Below are 17,386 nucleotides of genomic sequence, written 5' to 3' on the forward strand. Positions count from 1 at the left end.
AGTTGACAGTGGCCTCTCGATGTTGACTTTTTGAGTTTCAATCAGCTGGCATGGGAGTCCAGCGGGTATCCTAATTCCACAAACGCCAGTTAATGCTCGCCCCGATATATGTCCCCTCAAACCCTACTAACCCCCTAGAACGCCGAAAAGTAACCCAAACCCGTGCGCTCCTCTATCCCCACGGCCGTACCCAACTTCACCGACGAAGGCCGTTAATCTCCAGCCATATCCGTTGTTCCCATCACTATTGCTGTTGCTGTTGCTGTTGTTGCTGCTGCCCCGAAGTCCCTCCCTGCTCCCCAGCCCCAGCCTCCGCGACCCCAACCTCCGTCGTCACCCCCCCAGTAGCCCTCACCACAGCCTCCACATCCTCCCTCAACTCCGGCAACGCCCCCATCATCTCGCGCGCCAGCACGTCCCGAAAATCGCGAAACGCATGTGTCTTCCCCCGCGCCAGCTGGTTCATGCGGCGCACTAGCTCGGCAAACTCGCGCGTGTAGATATCTGGGTTGCGGCCGTTCTCGACGTATTGGATCAGCGGTTCGGGCACGGCGCGGTCGGCGGATTTGGGGGCGGCCGCCGCCGCGTAGGAGGGGTTGGTTTCGGGTGCTGTAGTAGAGGGAGAGGTGCTGGGGGGGAGGGTGGGGAGGCGTTGGGCGTCGCGGTAGAGGGTGAGGAGGCTTGCGTCGAGGGTTTGACTGGGTTTGGTGGGTTAGTTGGGATTTGAAGTGACATGATGGGTAATGGAGAGACGGGGAGGATGGTACATACATGTCTTGGGAGAGAACATCGCGGGTTGGGCGGCCGGCGCCATCATAATTGGAGACCTGGACCATGACCTGGTACAGGTCTTGGATTACGTTCTTGATGTCCTCTATGACAGGGTCAATCGTTGGGTTTTATTGGAAAAATTGGAGCGTTGCAGGCTAATCGGTCATACCTTGGACATTCTGAAGATCGGGATTAATCGGCGCCATGGCTTAGGGCGGGCGCTGCTGTTGTTACTATTCGGAACTTAGAGGCGATGGTAGTTTCGATGTTAGAGATGAAAGAATGGAGGACGGCGAGGCTGTGAGCGAGGATGTTTAGGCGGGAGAACGTGATGTGATTGGTTGAAGCTTGAGTTGGGTGCCCCGCAGTTTTAAGGTTTGGGCCAGCAGCCTTGCTCAACCCTTGTAAATGCACCTGTAAAATGGAATATCGTTTGCCATGAAGTAACCAAATACTATGTATTCCGAAGGGATAAGAATATGAATATCAATCTCCTATTTGTGATATGTACGTCTTGTATATTTTTTCTGCTTGAAATGTTGAATTCAGCCGGGTCTAAACTTTGAGTTCTCTAAACAATACATTACTCCGTATCATACCTTAAATTTAGTTAACATATTTCCTTTTTCAATGAGACTCAACGGACATTCAAGAACCAGGGTGTCATTGCTGGTATCATCACAAATTCCTCATGAATAATGTCTCTGGAAACAAATTCATTAATTTGCATTTAATGCCATACATTTATCAACAACCCCCTTTCTAAAACAGTCACAAGTGTATGTCATAACATTCATCAGACTACCAAATATCGAAACAAAACTCAATACAAACAAACACCCAATCAATCAAGCAATCAACCGCAATCTCCATACTCCGACATGCACGCCCTTCCTCTCTCTCCATCAAACAAAATCAACATGCACACCAGCTGGAATACCTCCAGCGTAAACGCCACAGGTTTGCCCCCGTTTATCCATCTAGGGTCTATGTATGATCCTAGGACACGGAAGGGCAATGCGAACAGTCCAAACTCTGGACGTCATGCAAAACAGAAGGAAGAGAAATAGTTATACAAACCGGCTAGCAAACGGCATACAATGCCAAGCTCTAGAAGGCCAGTCTGCTGATCAATAAAGGCCGGTTAGGCAGCGGAAGAATAAGGGGGCTTGGCCACTAAATGTCAAGCTACAGCGTGGTGTCACCCACAACGCCCGAACACAGCCAAGTATCACCCCATCTCCCTGACTACGATGACAATGATGCAACAGGCACCGTCTATTTCCGCATTTTCGGCCGAGCCAGCATATTCAGCCGGCTCAGACTGATCCCCTTCCTCTTCATCGGGCTCGGCGTGCCCGGCGCAGGTCCCACGCGGCCCGGCACCGCCAGCTTACGCGGACTGGTGAAAGCACCACGCCTGACACTGGCGTTGGGGATGCCACCATTGATCGTGCTGGTCTTGCCAGCCGCAACAAGCCTCGGTGCCAATAGCGCGTCGCCTTCGGGGAGATTCTCCGCGCGTCGCTTCTTCGCCGCACGCTCGGCAGCTTCCTGCTCGGCTTCCTCTTCGTCAGTGCTGACGCGGTGGCGCTTCTTGGTGGACATGCCGTGTGGCAGGGCGCGGAAGACACCAGTGTTGTTGTTGTCGTTGGTATAGCTCGTTCCAGTCTTCTTGACGCTGGTGCTACCGGGGCGGGGGAGCGTGGGGGTTTCGTTCTCCTTATTTGAACCAGCGCCGCTAGCACCGGAACCCGGGGTGGCCGAGTCGGAGAGAGACTCTGTAGCAGACGGTGGGAAGCTACCCGGCATACTGCTAACGCTGACATCGGTCTCGACAGAAGGGGGTACGATCGAAGGGCGCACGGCGCGGACAGAGGTCTGACCAGGGGAGGAGCCAAAGGACCGGGTAGCGGTGGTGTTGAAGCTGATGGTGTGGTCGCTTCGGAAGGTAAAATCGCCCGGGCCCGAGACAGGGAACGCGGGTTTGGCGGAGGTAGTTTTGGCGGATGAGAATGGCGTGGAAAGTTCTGGCTGTAACGGTGGTTGGGGAAGCGGCCGGCGCGCCGATAGGTTGGGGTAGGAAACGCCGTCTGAATCTGTGGTCGCTGTCGACCCCGTAGTCTCGGCTAAGACGCCTTCAAGGGAAGGATAATGGATCTCACGTTGGGGCTGAGAGCCGCCGACGCGGAGGATAGATTTGATGGGAGATGGTGAGTTTTGGGCCAGAACTGTGCGCTGGGTGGTGTCGGGGGTGAAAGCGACACGTTTGATTGCTTTACGACCAGGTGTGGTCATGGGGGCAGTGAAAGTCGGGCGCTCCTGGCGAGCGGGCGCTGGGGTCTGAGAAGTGACGGCCGAAGGGACTGGTAGAGCACTCTTCGGCTTGGTCGTGCTCGCTTTCGTGTTGCGCAACATGGCTTTAACTCTATCGAATCGGCTAGCAGGTGTCTTAGCCTCAGCCTCGGCCTCGGGCTCCTTGTCGGTTGCGGGGTGGGAAATAGGGAGGCTGTTGGTAGTAGCAGACCGCGGAATGCCGCTGGGTGTGGCCTTGGACGGCGACTTGACGCTGGTTGTCCGAGCTAACGAGGACTTGGTCGGCGTCATGGTAGACGCGAGGTTCGATTTCGACCGGGGGATACCGAGTCCTCCCGACCTGGGCGCCGGAATGGAGCTCCCGTCACGAGATGTGGGGCCCTTGCTCGATGCGTCATCATCCACCTTCTGTCGCGCACGCTTGGCGGTTGTGCTAGGCTCTTTAATAGTTGCGCTGCGGGCAGGAGTGGGCGCTTTGGAAGAGGCGACCTCGTCCACCTCGTCAAGATCCGCATTCGACCGCTTAACGCCCGCCTTGAGTGGCGTAGTCCGCCCCTGCTGGGCCCGAAAAGCGGAAGGATGGTTGGCAATTGAATCCATCTTCTTGAACTCAGCCATATGCGCAGCACTAAACCGGCTGGCCTTGCCTTTGGCCAGGGCAATCTTGCGGCCGCCGACACCGTCAAGACCCGCATTCGCGTCCGCCTGCTCTGCGTCACGCTTAGCCCTCAGTTCCTCGCGAATCTTGGCTGCGTCACCACGAAGCTGCTCCATCATGCGCTGAGCCTCTGGGCCCAGCCCCATATCCGAGTTGGGCGTGTCGCGCGTCATGCGGAACGTAAACGGCGATGAAGGGACCGTGACGCGCGAAGGCGTCGTTTGGGTTGCTGCGATGATGCCGTTGCCATCGCGGCTGGTCGTAGGTTTGATGTCGGTGAAACCGAGGCGCAGTCCAGACGAAGGAGGTCCCATTGTTGGGCGCACCTTGCTCGGATGCATTTCCGACATGGGCGGCTTGATGGGAGATGAACCGCCGGGGGTCTTAGGTCCGAGGGCAGGAGATGAAGGAACGGGATCGCGGCTGTTGCCAACAGGTTTTGGCTCTGGCTCGGGCGCGGGCGCGGGCGCCGCCTTGGTTGGACTGTCATCGTGCTCGGCGACGGATGATAGAGGAGGGGATTCAGTGGCCGGTTTTGGCGCCTATGAATTGGATACTCTGGTCAGCACACAATAATTTGTGATGATATCTTGATCGATCCCCGACCGTTAGCGGTCTCGATGGGACAAAGCAGGTTTGTTTACCTTGGTCAGGCTGGCCAAGCGCGCGGAACGGCGGGCCATTTTGAATCGAGCAATCTGGTGATAGCAGAAAGATTCTTTAATTTGACACGCCGACAACCTGACTTCTTAGCAATGCCTCAATGTGTATTTTGACGAGGATTACGAATTGGTCGTGTGTGTCGGATCGCCGCGTGGAAAATGCGTTGCGAAAAGTTGAGTGGGGAGACGTGTGATTCGCTCGCGGTGACGGTAAGTAAACAAACGTCAGGACTGACGTGAGTGGACCCATAAAAAGTACTGTGCGCATCTGCAATGCACTGTGACGCTGCTCCGGCTCCCAAGTGTTTCTTCACGGTTCCTGAACTTATTACGACTTCGAGATCTCAACACTACCTACCATGTACATCATACGCGTAGGTACTAAGAGTTTACTTCGGAGGCACAGCAACTGGGGCCTAGAAGACAGCGTTCAAGAAAGATGACGTCGAAATCTTTTCCAACGCCGCATCGAAGAGAGCTAAACGGTGCGCTCATAGCGTCGGAGTATCGGAACCCTTCAAGAACTTCATGACGCTGCGAACCTAGTCTGTGTTTCGTGAAGAATTGGAGACTGGGGATCCTTCTGCATAGTGTAGTACGCTCGGGGGTTCAATTCCGCCGATAGAGAAACAAAATGATCAACGCCATACACACGGGGCGGGGGGTTGATACAAACAGACAAGGCATTCAACAAGCTTCAGCTGAGGAACAAGATGTTGACCTGCCATTGGAGATGTGCCCTTGAACTGCACCCGGGTTAACGAGTTGGGCTTGGGTTGGAATGGCAAAGGGCTTCAACAGAATTGCCATGCCGCCAGATCCATATCGAAGTCACAAGTGGCTGGCTCAAGATCTCCGCCTCGATGGCAACATTCAGCTGGGGTTTCAAGACCTGGCTCAATGCCTCAGCATGACGGTTCCTTGTGTCGGACAAAATCAACTCCCAACCTGAAAGAAACATTGTGATGGTCCGATCTTGCGTCGCCGAGCTTGCGCGTTTTGGATGAGCCAAGATTCTTGGAACCTGAAAGCAGCGGCAACCATTGGAGCTTCTCATGAGGTCTCAAAAATGCGGCATTTCTTGTCCGTCTCAAATCTTCAGATCTTTGGTTCCCAAGGAAATGCTTATTTCCAAAAGTCCGAGATAGACAGAGTTACGATGTCCTCGGAGATGCAACTCTCGCAACAATAGTGTCGTGGCTGATGTCCAGGGTTCCTCCTGTGAACGATGGAGCGAGGCTGAGCTGGCCCCTTGGGCGAGTGAGACATGCTGGGATGAGCGAAAGCCGCTCCCTCAGCTCGTTGAACAGCAAGAGCCAATAATTTGGACATCCCAAAGTTGCCCACGGCAAAATTTCACCGCAACAGCGCGTTCACGTACCCGCCTCGTCTCCTTGCAGGATCCTCGTGTCAAACGTTCCACTAGCCAACCACGGGCGCCATCTGAATCCGAAAAGGGGGTTTGTGAATTGTCATGGGGAAAGCTCGCAAGCAATCGCTTCATCTCCACTCCACCTTGCAGGCTCCTACGCGGGGGTTAAGACTTCATGGAAACTCTCCATGCGGTGCACATGGTAGTTGCAGAGTAAGGGGATTGGAAGCACTGAAGGACCCTTCGAACCTCAACTTTTCTGTTGTACCCAATCATTTGCTTTCTTACACGGCACAAGCTTCATCCTCCCGCCATATCCCAGCGTGCCCATGAACCCCTCGGTGTGATGCCCCGCACTGACGCACCTGGGGATTGTTGCGGTTTTGGGCTAGGAAAACTCTGTTGGTGGTTGTGGGACGGGGGTCAGCCAAGAACTTGTGTGTTTTCGTGCAGTGTCGCGAGCAGTTGGCCTCGACCAAGCCTTTCTCAGAAAAGGGGGTTCTGCGGGAATTCCGGGAGGGCGTGACCTGCATCCCCGTCCCCGGCTTGCCGTTTTGATCCCGTTGCTCGCTGGAGCGTGTGAAACTCATGCCCCATTCCGCCTTGGTGCGATGCGTGGCACGGAGATGCGGGGCACGACCTTGACTTCCTTGGCAAAACGCCAAGTCTCGAAGCCATCTCTTGGAACTTCTGATGATGGTCACCTGAGCATCGGCGACAAGTTGCAACCAAGGGAACTCATCCCAGCGGCGGTGCTCGTTGGGGAAGGGACATGTTGTCCATGGGATTTGACCCCGATGTCGGCTGGATTGCGCATTCTTTCGAGAGGTCCCGGCCACAACCTCACTTGGGGTTTGCACTTGATGCTTTCATTGTTGTCCTTCGGCGGTCTCGTACTTTTGTCCCTCCCTAAAGTAATCTTACAAGTTGAGGTAGTTGGCAACATATCTTATGGCTGTTATGGCTGGGACAGGCCTGTCTGCTCTGCCTGTGAGCGACGTGTGAGAGCCTTGTCGAATTTCGCGTTGACCTGACGATGGACTGTTGGCAGTGACCATTCTTCTTGCCCTTGAGCCCTAGGAGGGGCGCGGACAGGGGCGATTTCTTCAACCGGTTCGTTTTAACGGGACGTCCAGAGTGAAGAAATGGGAAACGCGGAGACTGCGTTTGCCACAACTGAGAGGGCCGGGAGGGCTCATTCTTGCTAAAGGCTTCTAGTTGTTGTCCAAGCAAACAATGCGGGCTGACACACAGCGTTTCGAAGTCAATGGCCGAGTCATCGTTTTGATTTTTAGGCCGAGGATCTAACCCGAAGTGAAGCGGTTGCATCCAGATCCCCGTGCAGCGTGGAAGTGGCTGATCCGATACTATGCTGCTGAAGCCGCGTTTTTGAACAATCTACAGTACGTGCAACGAAACGTGGCTCTTGAACCGTCGTCGTCCTCGGCTGGCGGGCCCCGATGCTGCAGCACAGATCCGACCCACTCTCCGGCACTCGGGGGGATGTCGGGGACGGCTCCACGACCGGCTCCCGGGGATCCCAGTCATCGTCATAACTAAGTTATTGACAACGCTACTGTGGTTCCGTCGCTACGCAGGTGGGAAGCAACTTACGCCCGCGAACAAAGACGTTGAAATATTTAGTTAATGAAGCGCGGAGAGTGAACGATAGGAGCATCTGGCTGTTTTCGGGGGTGGTTTGCTGCGACTATTGCCTCTCCACCTTGACCGGGAACCAATGATCCCCGTCTCATCCTGTACGCTGGCCATGGGCCGCGCTGAGTTTGCGGCTGTTGAACATCAGAACCGTGGCCGTTGGAAATCGAAAGAGTGGGCTCGATGTTTTGAAGCGCCCCATGCTCTCATTCGTTCCTTCTTGTCGTTCGCATTTTGATGGTTGTGTCTGTTGGGGGAAAGAGCAACGGTGGGCCAACCGTTCACTTCCCGCCTCCGAACTCGCATCCGCCACTCAAACATCGGCGGGTTTGTGTGTTCATGCAGAACAGACGCATTCCTCGATGGCCACAGCGCACCATCGCGGGCGATGAAGGAAGGAGCGTTCGTGCTTCCATCGGCGAATTCCTGGCTTGTACGGAGTAAGATTAGTACTTTGTGTTTCTTACCAACGTATTCATTGTTCGCCTTGTCCTTGTCATAGTTATCTGCAGGGAGACAAGAAATGAGGGAAGGGACAAGCTTGTAGCCCCCTCTCCCGGAGGCGGCCCTCGATCCAAAACTCTCAAGCCGGAGCCGGCCGACTCGAGCTTGACTGGCACATTTCCAGGGGAACGGAACCGTGTTTCTGGTCCATGAGCAGTGTGCATCTCCCACAAATCCCAACGAATAAGCGCTTCCCGAACCCGGGCCCCGCGAGCCGCGTTTCTTCACCCTGTTGAGCCAGTCGACACCAACTCGAAAAATTTCGTGGCTGCAGGTTGACTGGATTGGCGTGTTCGTCCACTCGCTCCGCGCACGACAAGTGGACATCAACTTTGGTCACCTGTCTCCATCTGGTTCGAGTGAGTGGAGACCAAGTAGTCGGCTTCGATCACAACTGAATAGAAGCAGCGGCGAGTCGAAAATCGAAGTCCTCGCTCTCGCAGTGGCCGACTGTCGGGCGTGGCGTTGGACAGCACCCAACTGAGGCTCCGGTCAACCGATCGTGATTCGGGTGGACAGAAACTAGGACATTTCAAGTCCTCGAAAAGCTTGGGTGACACAATTGGTGCGGGTGGGAAAGCCCCAATTTCTGAGGCGAGGATCTGGCCCCGAGGAGAAGGATCCAGGTGACCTGGTTCAGCCCAGAAACAGAGCCGGGGGTGAGGTGGCAGCACCTGGCTATTTGTTCTTCTGCGGACCCCAGGGCCAGCGGCGGTCTGCGGGCCCCTCCCACTTCAGGCGGCATTCGCATTACATAAAACCCTCCGGTTTTTCCTTTTCTTGACACATCCTCGACCTGTCAATGACCTTCCGCTTATCTCTGACCCTCCCGGCGTCACCCTCGACAATCTGGTTTTGACACACAGAATCCGGGGAACCTCGATCCTCCAACCTTACCTTATCACCGGTACTGATCACAGACCCAGTCCCAGACTACCGGATCTCGCAACCGCAAACACCTTTCCCAGATGACGCATTGATTGGTGCTCTTTTGCCCGTCTTGCGGTTAAGCATCCTGGGCGGTGCGTGTGTGCCTTCGGACATTTTTCTGCCGTTGTGTGGGAGACAGCAAACAGTGGCAGCGGGCAGCAGGAAGCTAGAAGGCAGTTGCAGCACCCAAACAGAGGCACTGCATTACTGTGTCTTTGCCCCGCACAAAGCGTGAACGCCCACCGTGGCCTAAGTCGCACAGAGCACGGCGGCCGTTAGGAGATAGTTGTTGGCAAAGTTTTTAGAAGTCTCCTGCGCAGCAGCACCCCCTGACCCCCGAAAGGAGGCTTGAAAGGGTGTTCTTGGATTTCTCTCTTCCCATCTCGTCCTTCCCCTCCGCGGCTTAGGATATGTCCGATAAGATGTCCGTGGACAAAAAGGATCCGTCCAAAGACGACAGCGAAGAGTCAATGGAGTCAAGCCCAGAGGGGGAAGTCCCCTCCGCACCCCCGCAGCAACAAGCCGAAAGTCAACAACCAAAACGAAAAGGGGGCCGCAAACCGGTACGTTAACAAGAGTGACCGCACGCAATGTACTTCACCTTCACCTCACCTCACCTTCACCTCGCCGCATTCCACATTACCTTGGTAGCCTTTGGGCACATATCAAGGGTTCTGTCCCCTCTACCTTGTGCACCTGCCCGGTGCTATATGAGCTGTGAGCTTTTGGTAGGAATGAGTCAATGCTAACTCTGCTGGAAGATATATGCGACGTCCGAGGAAAGGAAGCAAAGGAACCGCCAAGCTCAAGCTGCGTTCCGAGAGCGCCGAACCGAGTACATTAAACAACTCGAGGAGGCCATCCGAACTCACGAGCAAAACCTAGCAAATCTCCAAGCTGCTCATCGCCATGCCGCCGACGAATGCCTCATGCTGCGGTACAAGAACTCGTTACTGGAACGCATTCTCTTAGAGAAAGGTACGTCGCAGTCCACAGTCTTGTTCCGTTGCGCTTATTGGAACCAACCCCTGCATCTTTGCTCTGCCTGTTGCTAACATGAACTTCCATAGGCATCGACGTCCAGGCTGAGCTGCGCGCCAAAACTGGAAGTCCAAATCTAGGCCCAACCCATGTACCTCAAAACCTAGTGCAGCCGCCGCCTATTCAACGTGCTATCTTGAATAGGCACCATGCCCGCAGGTCAACCTCTGGTGTTGCGCCGAAATTGGAACCCGGCATTCCCGTATCTCCACTGCCTCCTCCAATGCATGCACATGCCTCAGCTCTCTCACCCAAAAATCGACATACCCCGTCATCGCACTCAGCCTCGCCGACCGGCACTGCGACGTTTGGCTCCCAGCAAGGGGCTTCCCCGGCAGCCTCCGAAAGCTTGAACGGGGCGGTCCGGCCCGCGATGCCACCCATTGCGGCGATGAAGGGAGCAGCACCTCAATTGGCCCCCCTTCACGGCCTGCCAGGACCCCGGCAAATGCAAGTCCCAAACCTTCAGCAACAAGCGGCCAACCAGGCACGGGGTGCTGCCGTGGGCCCTGCGGGAACGGCAGCCCCGTTCTATCCCACTCCTTCTTTCCAGAATCACATCGAGCAGCTAGGTGAGCTAACTCATACCCTTCCCCATCCGCCTCGTCTCATTCTACATTCTAACTTGTCATACAGAGCAAGAATATGACGCCGCCGCCGACATGATGGATGACCCAGAGGCTCCGGATACCCCAAGCGGGCCTGGACCCTATCCTGGTGCTTCTTATACCAGCGATCCTCAGCCGATGTCGCTTTCATCGCCGGTCACGTCGGCGCCACCCGGTGGCCAACCTATTACCGGGCAGCCACCGATCGAGAATACGGGCCATACTCAGAATTCCGCGTTCCCTTCGATGACGCAGCTTTTGGACCCGAACTACGACTTTGACCCCTTTGGCCTGAGTGCCAGCATGGCTTTCCCCACCCAGTTCTCGTTCGATACGAGCAACATGCGGTGAGGAGGCGGCGGGCGGGCCTAATAAATACATGGCGCTTGCTCCTGACAGTAACCACCATTTCATCGAGAGAGCTCATCAAAGCTCATCAAAACGGCTCTATGTGCGTTTCGACCTCGAACTCACCCGGACAAACACCAGTTATCGGTCACCTCCCACCCACTTCGCTTCTCTTTCCAGCAACAAAATAAGGGAATATGGACAAAAAAGTTTTCTTAGAGATACCCTCAAGCGACTTGTCTTGTACAGCAAGGTCGGTTCTACAAAAGCAAGAGGGGGATACAGATGCTTTGCCTCCTTCGTTTATCTACGGCCCATGATGGCCAACAAAAAGCTTGGTTTTTCTTTTCTACCCACATGCACCCCTCCCGACATACTCGTACCAAAAACAACATAATACCCGGTTTTGGGGTTGGCGTGTAGGATTTTGCAAATGTTTATCTTCCCGGCGTTGTGCTAGGGACACGGTTACGGCTCGACAAAAGTTTTTGCTTTCTTAACAACCGCGCGCTGGATGCATGTTGGATGGGTAGTTTGGGAGAGAAGAGGAGGGAGGTTCAAGGTTGAGGAGTTTGGGCGCAAGAAAACACGAGCGGCGACGGTCGCCGCCACCTTCCCACACGGAATTCACACGGCGGCTCCCTCGAAAAAAAGAGGCGGTATCTTTCGATCGGCGAGCACCGTTTTGAGTAGCTCACCATCTCCAAGCTCGCGGCGTATGACCCTCCTCGACCCCGGTCGGCTCTGAGGCTTACCACGGTCTTGATAACCATGATCTGGCTACTAAATTGACAGATGGGATCGAACCGGAACCTATAGCGGACTTCTCAATCTCGCGCAATTTACTATCACATGCACGCCTCTCGTTGCTTCGTTCTTTGTGGTTTTTTGCTCGAAACTATTTATTCCACAATACGTGAGAGATACCCCTCTGTTATGTCTCATTGCTGTTTTGAAGGCCATGCATGGGCTTATGTTTTCTGCTGTCTTAGGTAAATCGAAGAGGTACGTGAAAAAACAGATACCTGTATGTGTTTATGGTTCCCCCCCTTCATTGCTTCAACCAACAGAGGGACCGATGGCATCAGCCATCTAATTATCAGTGTAAGCTGTTTTACGGCTGGTACATATTTCGTTTCTTTGTTATTAGTTTCCTTCCCGTTGACCGGGGAAGTATTATCATACGCCTTCGTGACGCAACGTCTTTTGCCTGCTTCACCTTTCCGTCAAGCGTCCCTTCAACAAATTTTACGCATTTCATAGATCACCAACAAGACAACCTAAGTCCGTCGGAGTTCCTTTCACTTGTTGGGGGGGTTTCTAGCTGCGACATATGTAGATCATAAGAGGACCATTCGTCCGCCAATTGAGAGTGAAGTTATTGGTCATCTTTGGGCCATTGTATGTACGAGGTCATATGTATTGACGAAGAATTACGAAAACATACTACTACGTATGGTAAAACCATCATATCGCTGTCATCAACAACTCAATTGACCATGGAATTATACGAAGTACCTATGTCATAGCTCGGACGGCGTTTGCCAGTCCGTGCGTTACGAACGCTTGACCCCTCACTTCTATGCGTGTCGCAATGCAACGGTGCTTGCCGAATTGACCCAAAGCCCTAACAACAAGAGCCCCGCGCACTGAATTTTCGAAAAGGAAAAACGTCGGCTCGCGCTTCCGGACTGTGGTGGTGGGGCAGCAGGTGATCCGTGCAGCCAACTTTCCCGGTGATTTTGGCCAAGCCAAGAGACGGAGGCTCCAATTCTTTTCCCGTCCCTTCACGACCCCCCCTAGCAGGCCAGGCGAGGGAGATAGAAAATTCCGTCGTGGAGACCACCCTCCAGAAGTCAAAGAGACGCACTGAACCAGGGCTCGTCCTGTGAGGTGCTCGTTTCAACCCACCGATTCTCCCCCCTCCCAATTCACTCCGTTAGGAGCTTGTGGTTTTCTTCATTTTATACGCCTTGAAAGGCGATAAACCACGGCGGCAAGATGTCTGTCGCTACTAAGGTATGCGCTTTTCTTTTTCGAGCTTTTGCTAAGGCGGGGAGGGAGCTCTCTGGTCTCGATTCATTGAGTCGTTGGGCTGCGGGCCTTCCTGCCCTGGGCCAATCGCGCATCCATCATCACTTGGATAGCTGCCCGCAGCTTGAGGTTTGCGACGTCGAGCACTTTGATACTGACCTCTGGATCCTATTCGCAGAACCTCTTCGACCTCCTCGGTTAGTTTGATCCTTGCTTCGTCGCCGACTGAGGAAACCGCTCTTCTTCCCAATCCCCAACCCCCCCGCGCGCTCGGATGCGATCATCACGGAACACCCAGCACCACTACTACCACCGCACTTCTAGCAGCCATTAACTTCTCTAACACCCAACCACAGGTAACGACATCGAGGGAGATGAGCCCCCGCGCCCCCCTCTTCAGCCCGTCAACAAGACATCCACCCACACGGCCAAGCGCAACACCGATGGCTTACCTCCTTCCAAGGGCCCGGTAGCCACTGGTAACCGTCGGGGTGGTTCCAAGGTGGGCGGCAACGAGGCTGGTTCGTAACGCCCTTTTCCATCTATCCTAAGTGTTTGGACTGTTGTGTTCTTTAGGCTGACGGTGGAAGTAGCTTTCCGCGACCCCACCGCTGGCCGTGACTTCAACCGTGGTAAGTCCACGGATGAGGCTCCTCGTGGCGGCCGCCGTGGCGGCTTCCGTGGTGGTAAGTTACAGCAACTCCTTTCATGATATCCCTCGTCTCAAACAAAGGAATGGCAGAACTGACGTGACCTCGTAGGCCGTGGTGGCAGGCGTGAGGACGGTGACCGTCACCAGTCCCGCAGCGCTATCCAGTAAGCTTGATATCATATTTCATCCCACATTCTTCTCAGCCGGCTATCGAAAGTTTGTTAACACCCACCGTAGCAGCAACTCGGAGAAGCAGGCTGCCCAGTCTTGGGGTGCCAACGAGGGCGAGGCCGAGCTGAAGGACGAGGAGGCCGGCGCTGAGATTGCCCAGACCGAGCAGAAGGCCGAGGGCGAGGGTGCTGCTGAGGGCGAAGTCAGCGAGGAGCCCGAGGAGAAGCATTACACCTACGACCAGTACCTTGCCCAGGTCGCCGAGAAGAAGGCTGCCCTTGCGGCCGAGCTCCAGGTCCGCGAGCCCAACGAGGGCGTGAAGGACGACAAGTGGAAGGATTTCGCCGTTATCAAGAAGGACGACGATGAGGAGCTTTTCCCCGGCTCCGGCGGCAAGTCCAAGCGTGAGCGTGAGCGCAAGGTCAAGAACTACATCGACATCGACCCCCGCTTCCAGGAGCCTGAGCGCACTAGGGGTGGCCGTGGCGGTCGCGGTGGTGCTCCCCGCGGTGACGGTGGCCGTGGCCGTGGTGACGGTACCCGTGGCCGTGGCCGCGGTGCTCCCCGCGGTGAGTTCCGTGGTGCCCCCCGTGGTGGTGAGTTCCGTGGTGGCCGCGGCGGTCGCCAGGAGAACAAGCCCATCAACACCGACGATGAAGCTGCGTTCCCCAGCCTGGGTAGTTAAATGACCCGTCGTCAACGGCACGGACTCCGCAAGGGAAATCGCCCAGATACCTGGTGCGACTCATCTTTCCCTACTTTGAGTTTTTGCGGAGCCGATTTGGGCAATGGGAGGAATGCGGGATGATGAGATGGGAAAATCTGCATGTGTGCATTGTTGGCCCATGGGGACCACCGCAATAGGTCGGTTATCTTGGGGTGGTTATGCCTAGCCGCCCATCGTCACTGCTCTCCAATGATGAGGGGTGAGCAAAATGGCTCTTTGACAAACAAAAAATTTTCTGCCCAACCAAAAACAACGAATGTTTCTTTACTTTTTCGAGCAGGGATCTTGTGACGGTGCTTGTGTCTTTTCCCTCCGACTTATGACCCCCCGTGACCCCGAAGCGTACAATTAGGTGGGTCTAATGCGAATAGGCGTCTTGTTGTAGTTCCAAGGTTTGGTGTTGGACGGGGGCAAAGGTGGTACATACAATCAGGGGTTATCCTACCTAGCAACATCTAAGCTGCGAGTCCCTTGCTTTCGTTCAGCTCAACCCCTTAGTCACACTGCTCGTCAATGATACTCAAGAGGAGAGTTAAGTCATAACTTCTAGGATAATGTTCTGAGGCGTCCATTAAAATGGGGAACAACGAAAGCTGCAGGGTGTGTTCGGCTCCGTCAGGATATCGCTGACTCCATAAGAAAGGATGCCATGGTATTTTTTACAGACAACAATCACACGAGCATGACGGGCCAACGCAATATCCCACCTAGCCAAAGACCAGGCTGAATTATGTCTTTCTGAACCGAGAAAATAATGTCCATTTATTTCAAAAGCATCCCAACGCCATGTTTTTCCCTACAGGATTACGCAAGAAGGGGCCGCCTCCTCGCCTGAGCCGTCCGCCCAATATCAATAGCAACACTAGCTACCAACAGCACAGCGTTGAAGACAGCCATCAAGTAGAATGGTGCCCCCCTGGACCACGTATCGAACAAATACCCTCCCAATTTCGTGAGCAACAAGATAGCCGCGCCCCCAAACCACGAATACACACCGGCGACCGACCCTTTCAGTCGTACCCTCGATACCGTATCCTCCGGCAGCACCGTTGGATTCTCTAGCAGTGGCGCCGTATCGCTCGGCCCGTCTGCCGTCTCAACGAGTGTTTCTTGATCTCCGTCAGGTCTGGTCAAGACATTCACCACCTCTACTTTTAGTACACCTCTTCCTAGTGATCCCAGGCTGCACACGATGGCACCGATCTGGCTGATTCCCATGAGTGCAGCGAGAAAGAACACCACGGGGCTGCCACCGCGCCCTTGGACGTTCTTGAACTCGGGGCTCTCCAGCATCGGAAATGCAACAAAACCGGCGATACCCACGATCGTGGATACCATGATCGGCCAGTTCCAGCTGCGTTTCCCTTCTCTTCCATGTACCCCGCTGTTACTGCTACCACTGCTCCTCCCAGCTTTGCTGGACAAGTAACCAAATAGTGGAGCACAAATAAGCCCGACGAGCTGTGCCACGCCGGTGAGAATGGAGGCGAGGACGTAGGCTTGCCGGCATTCCTTCTTAAGCTCCGGAGACGGATCCGTCGGCGAGCCTTGGCAGAATCCGAGGCCAAAGAAGTAGGTGTTGACGAAGAGTGGGAGGAAGAGGGAGATGGCGACGGTGGAGGCACGCGCGACGAAGCCACCGAGGTAGCCGAGGAGGATGTCGGCATCGGTGAAGGCGAGGTGTAGCGCGCGGTAAAGTAGGTGATGGTAGGGGAGAGGTTTCTAGAGACGGAGATAAGTTAGTGCTCGCGTCCGCGGGAGGGGGGGAGGAAGGGCAGTATTGCGTACGGTTTTGTGGGAGTTGGAACCAGAATCGGAGGGTCCGCTGCCTTGTGCTGTCGAGCTTTTCAGACCAAGGAGCATGCGGAACCCTTTACCTTCTTCGCCTCGGAGACCCCTTAGACCAACAAAGACAAAGACAGCAACAAGGAAGGAGATGGCCCCCACGACGTAGAAGCTGTATTTCAGAGCATCCGCTAGCGTAACACCGTCAATTCGCCCAAAACGGGCGGGGAGCGGGAGAAACAGGGCCAGAGCAACCAGCGCACCACAGCCGGTAAAGAGACCGACGTAGCCGGCGAGGGCCGAAGGTTTCCCTGTGTCATCGGAGCACCTTGGTCGCGCCGCGCCGGTTCCGGAAGCATCAGTGTTGCTATCGGGTCGGAAGCGTTCGGGGGTAATGGTCGCTTCGGAGTCGACGGATAGCGCAATGCTTGGCCTGCCGTTGGCAGAAGAGGAATCGGGTGTGGCTTCTGCCGTCGGGCCGGTTTCGTCGGTCAAGGAGGGAAGGATGGCTGTTACCATCGTGGCTCTGCAAGAGAACTCGGACATCAGCATGTGCCCAGAGCCTAATATGCACCACCATCCAACACTTACGAAGCAGTTGCACCCAGGGCAAAAAGGATTCTGGCCAACAACAGTTGTGGATACACATTGCCCGCCTGCACGAAGAGAAAGAGGGATAACCCAATGACGGTATATCCAGCTACAGCAACATATCGCACGCCGCTCCGGTCCGAAACTAGCCCCCAGATGGGACAGGCGACGAGAGCCACGATCTCGTCCACGAAGCCCAGGGTGCCCACAATGTCGCCAACGCCATCTTTGATGCCGATTAGGTCTGTGATAACAAACGAGACGCTGCTGTTGAGAAAGACGAGGAACGAGATGCTGAACAGCGAGATACCAAGTAGGTACGTAATTCCTTGGAGGGGTGTTGTCGATGTTGAGAAGGGTAGCCGTCGCAGCAGCGCCCCGGTGACGGTCATCGTGTGAGGGTGTACGGAGGAAGACCAATTGTAATTGCTCTTCGTCAATTCATATATTAGGTGTTCTGGTTTCCATTGGAACCGTCGCGTTCCACGACGCGGCTTGAGATGGCTTGGATTCTGCAAGCTAGAAATTGGACGAAAGAGACTCGAGGCGGAAGACCTGGG

At 54.9% G+C, this 17,386-nt stretch overlaps 5 protein-coding genes across 5 annotated transcripts; 2 read left to right on the forward strand and 3 right to left on the reverse strand.

The window, feature by feature from the left end:
* Positions 1-244: 244 nt before the first annotated feature.
* C8A04DRAFT_11950 (transcription factor subunit Med10 of mediator complex-domain-containing protein) lies at positions 245-977 on the reverse strand (the record flags this gene model as incomplete). Its single annotated transcript, XM_062777159.1, has 3 exons — positions 245-698; positions 772-874; positions 941-977. The coding sequence occupies 3 exons, from the start codon at positions 975-977 to the stop codon at positions 245-247; spliced, it is 594 nt and encodes a 197-aa protein (XP_062637258.1).
* Positions 978-2,049: 1,072 nt separating this feature from the next.
* Positions 2,050-4,428, reverse strand: C8A04DRAFT_28459 (uncharacterized protein; the record flags this gene model as incomplete). The annotated part of the gene is made up of 2 exons (XM_062780648.1): positions 2,050-4,287; positions 4,390-4,428. The coding sequence occupies 2 exons, from the start codon at positions 4,426-4,428 to the stop codon at positions 2,050-2,052; spliced, it is 2,277 nt and encodes a 758-aa protein (XP_062637259.1).
* Positions 4,429-9,291: 4,863 nt separating this feature from the next.
* Positions 9,292-10,869, forward strand: C8A04DRAFT_11942 (uncharacterized protein; the record flags this gene model as incomplete). The annotated part of the gene is made up of 4 exons (XM_062777156.1): positions 9,292-9,432; positions 9,631-9,847; positions 9,940-10,515; positions 10,547-10,869. The coding sequence occupies 4 exons, from the start codon at positions 9,292-9,294 to the stop codon at positions 10,867-10,869; spliced, it is 1,257 nt and encodes a 418-aa protein (XP_062637260.1).
* Positions 10,870-12,867: 1,998 nt separating this feature from the next.
* C8A04DRAFT_37116 (uncharacterized protein) lies at positions 12,868-14,408 on the forward strand (the record flags this gene model as incomplete). Its single annotated transcript, XM_062783775.1, has 6 exons — positions 12,868-12,885; positions 13,079-13,097; positions 13,257-13,421; positions 13,494-13,586; positions 13,662-13,716; positions 13,790-14,408. 6 exons carry the CDS (start codon positions 12,868-12,870, stop codon positions 14,406-14,408), a joined length of 969 nt encoding a protein of 322 aa, XP_062637261.1.
* Positions 14,409-15,254: 846 nt separating this feature from the next.
* Positions 15,255-17,218, reverse strand: C8A04DRAFT_37117 (uncharacterized protein; the record flags this gene model as incomplete). The annotated part of the gene is made up of 4 exons (XM_062783776.1): positions 15,255-15,814; positions 15,848-16,172; positions 16,239-16,761; positions 16,827-17,218. The coding sequence occupies 4 exons, from the start codon at positions 17,216-17,218 to the stop codon at positions 15,255-15,257; spliced, it is 1,800 nt and encodes a 599-aa protein (XP_062637262.1).
* Positions 17,219-17,386: the final 168 nt, after the last annotated feature.

The sequence above is a fragment of the Dichotomopilus funicola genome (genome assembly GCF_033296635.1).
Source record: "Dichotomopilus funicola strain CBS 141.50 unplaced genomic scaffold C8A04scaffold_29, whole genome shotgun sequence".
NCBI lineage: Eukaryota > Fungi > Ascomycota > Sordariomycetes > Sordariales > Chaetomiaceae > Dichotomopilus > Dichotomopilus funicola.